At 54.2% G+C, this 3,390-nt stretch overlaps 1 protein-coding gene across 1 annotated transcript; it reads right to left on the bottom strand.

The window, feature by feature from the left end:
- Nucleotides 1-214: 214 nt before the first annotated feature.
- Nucleotides 215-1,099, bottom strand: PSMB11 (proteasome (prosome, macropain) subunit, beta type, 11). The gene has a single exon (XM_006776816.1). The coding sequence runs from the start codon at nt 1,097-1,099 to the stop codon at nt 215-217; it is 885 nt and encodes a 294-aa protein (XP_006776879.1).
- Nucleotides 1,100-3,390: the final 2,291 nt, after the last annotated feature.

Here is a 3,390-nt window from a genome sequence, read left to right as displayed (position 1 = left end):
GGACTTGGCGCTGGAAGGAGGCTGGACCAATCTATTGGGCGCCAATAGGGACACGCTGGACAGAACCATCACAGGTCTGGGTTGCAGAAAGAGAGGGAGACTTGGAACAAATGAAACGGGCCACCCCTAAGGGCTGGAGCCAGAGGCTGTGAGGCCGCTCACACCCACCCTTCACCCGCTCCCTGCACTGGGTCCCCCCAAGTCCTGCCACTTCTTACAGAGTCTCAGCCTCTGCAGGGAGCCCCGAGTCTCCCGGCAGGCGTCCCACACCGTCACCAGCTCCGTGGGGGGTGGCAGGTCCGGGATGGGCCTGGCTGGCCTCCTCCTCTTGCTTCTCTGGCTCCGGGAGCTTCTGCAGCTCCGAGTACAGCACGCAGGCATCGTTGCGTGACACGTACTCCCACCCACTCTCTCGCACATGGAAAAGGTCCACAGAGCCCCCAGAGTAGGCGTCACGGTGGGTGGCGTGGGCCACGGCGCGGCGAGCCAGGGCGTAGGCCTCCTGAGTGGTCATGTCGTAGCGGTAGCCGTGGTCCAGCACGCCGTAGGCATAGGGAGACCCCGAGCCCACCGAGAAGATGTCCCCCTGCAGGCGGGTGCCATCGCTGTAGACATAGAAGAGGGCAGGGCCGGAGCGGTCCCAGCCGCAGAGAGCAGTGGCCACACACAGATCCAGCCCCCGGTAGCGGGACATCATGGTGGACAAGAGCTTGGCGGCGCTGGCCACACTGGGCAGCCGGCCCTCCCTCAGCGCCCGCAGCCGCAGCTCCCGCTGCAGCACCCGGTACCACATGGCGCAGTCAGCGGAGGTGCCGGAGGTGGTGCCCAGGAGGTGCTGGTGGACGGGGATGACCTTGCGTGAGGCTGGACACGCCACGTAGTTGCTGCAGGAGGAACGGGTGTCAGCCGCAGCGATGACTCCATGACGGAAGCGGAAGGCCAGCGTGGTGGTGCCGTGGGCCAGCCGGGGGCCATGGGTCTGCCAGAAGGTTTGAGGGTCACAGCCACGGGGCACAGCCCAGCCACCGGCAGGAGATAGGTGAGGAGACAGTCCCTGCGTATCGGGGGCCTGCCACTGGCACACATCCTGCAGAGCCATCCCTGGAGCGGAGTGAAGGTTGGAAGGAGCAGCACGGGGCTTTGTGTGTGTCAGGTGGGGGAAAGGGACGCTAAAGAAAAGCTGTGCCGCAGCCAGATCCGGCAAGGAAGGCGTGTGACTTGTGGCTTCACTTCTCCCTAGTCCCAGATTAGGCTGGGGACTGGCTGCTGGAGCAGCACCCTCCTCAGCGGAGGAGCGCTGAGGGGAGACAGGACGGGGCCAGCGGAGTTTCCAGTGCTGGGAAGACGCTGCCCCTGACACACCTGAGCTTCGCCCAAGGAGTCTCCTGTCCGTCATCCTCAGGCACCTGGAGAAGGTGCGGCTGGGTAACTGCCCAGGGAAGGAGGTGCGAGCCAGAGGGACAGAGCCGGCTTCCTCTTGTTTTTCCTGTCCCTGCCCTGAATGACTTCCCAGCCCAAGAGGATGAGTAAAGACAAGTCAGTCCTCTGAAGTAGTCAGAACAGGGTGCTGTGGTCCCACTGAGACGGCGTTCTGAATATGGGGTTTTCGCCTCAGAGGTATGGGACCAGAGAACCATGATGCTCCCTCAGCTCACATTTTCACCTCAAGGTCAAGGTGGGGAAAGATCAATGGGCTGAGACAAGGACAAAAGAGAAAAGAGCAGAAGAGCCTGGGGGTGGGGAGACTCAAATACCTTTTAAAAAAGCAAGGTAGCCGAAACTGGTTTGGCTCAGTGGATAGAGCGTAGACTTGCAGACTGAAAGGTCCCAGGTTCGATTCCGGTCAAGGGCATGTACCTAGGTTGCAGGCACATTCCCAGTAGGAGATGTGCAGGAGGCAGCTGATCAATGTTTCTCTCTCATCGATGTTTCTAACTCTCTATCTCTCTCCCTTCCTCTCTGTAAAAAATCAATAAAATATATTTTTTAAAAAAGTAAGGTACTGAGGGGCCAGGGGCCAGGGAGCTCTCTTTCTCCCCTGCTTTGGGGGTGTATATGAAACTCCGTCTGCATACAGAGACGGCACTCCTGGCAGTTCTCCAGCAGCATAGCTTCTCTGGCTTGTGTTACAATTCTGAGTATGTAGCTGAAAAAAGTCCAGTGGTTCCCCTTCTGCACAATAGTTCTCAATGGCAAGAGACTGGCTTGTGGTTCTAAGGCAGAGAAACAACTGACTTTGACCCCCTTATGCTGAGTCTAAGTCTTGGGCCAACCAGGGGTGGTTGAGCGATGAAGTTGGTGGACCGTGACAGCTGGCCCTACGGAAAGACAAAGTAGACTAGAGCAGAGTGACAAGCTGCAACTACTTCTAGCACCACATGGAGTACATTTTACTAAACATTACAGCTTACACGGGTGGCATGGGAATGGCTATATTTAAAGAAACAGACCCATAAACAAAGAAAAGGGCCTGGACCCTCCAGACTTCACGATGGTGGGGCTGTGGCATCACCGTTACTCAGTACAAAGGCAAGTGTAAACGTGTCATGGGAAGACTGGAGAATCCAGGTCAGGCTAAGGTCCAACCAGTCCTTCTCCCTTCCTTTGTGTAGGACCACATGGAAATCTTACTAAAGAGATAAGAATGTCTACTCTTTCTAAAGACTAAGCCTTAAGACTCTTGGTATATGGATGGATGGTCACCTCCCTAGGTCAGGCCAATATCAAGTCCGATCTGGATAGTTGAATGACCTTATAATTAGCCACCCTCTAATCTCCCCATCTAATCTTATCCTCCACACTGATGTATTTTCCTAAGTTATCACTCAAATCCTGTGTCTTTTCTACTAAGAAACCTTGAAGGGCTACAAGATCAAATCCAAACACTTCTCGACCCTAGGCTGGCATTTAAGGCCTACTATAGTTCAATCCTAATCCATCCACCACAACCTCTTTTCACACTATCTCCCATCTTCTCTTCATCTATTTGAATCCTAACCTTCAAAGTCTGGCTTCAGTACCACCTATTCTGAAAATTCTTCCCAGATATGGATTGAGAGAGGAGAGCCTGTGGGTTTGAGGAGCAATGGGACCGCATTGGCACTTACGGAAATAAATCCAGACCTCCTTGGCAAAGCCTTCCTGGACCCCCAACCTCACCCCAGTCTATACTGATCTCCTCCTCCCACCTATGAACTTACAGCATTTATCATTTTCCTCCCCCCACCACCTTATTGAGATAAAACTGACATATAACATTGTATAATTTTAAGGTGTACAATCAGATCAAAACACACACATGCAATTGGGGCCAGCGAGAGCTTTATAGGTATCACACATGTGTGAGACAACTTAGCCTTTTATGTATATAGATAAGTTTGCTTAATTAGA

Source organism: Myotis davidii, unplaced genomic scaffold, assembly GCF_000327345.1.
Source record: "Myotis davidii unplaced genomic scaffold, ASM32734v1 scaffold1949, whole genome shotgun sequence".
Classification (NCBI taxonomy): Eukaryota; Metazoa; Chordata; class Mammalia; order Chiroptera; family Vespertilionidae; genus Myotis; species Myotis davidii.
This window is presented reverse-complemented; position numbering and strand designations above follow the sequence as displayed.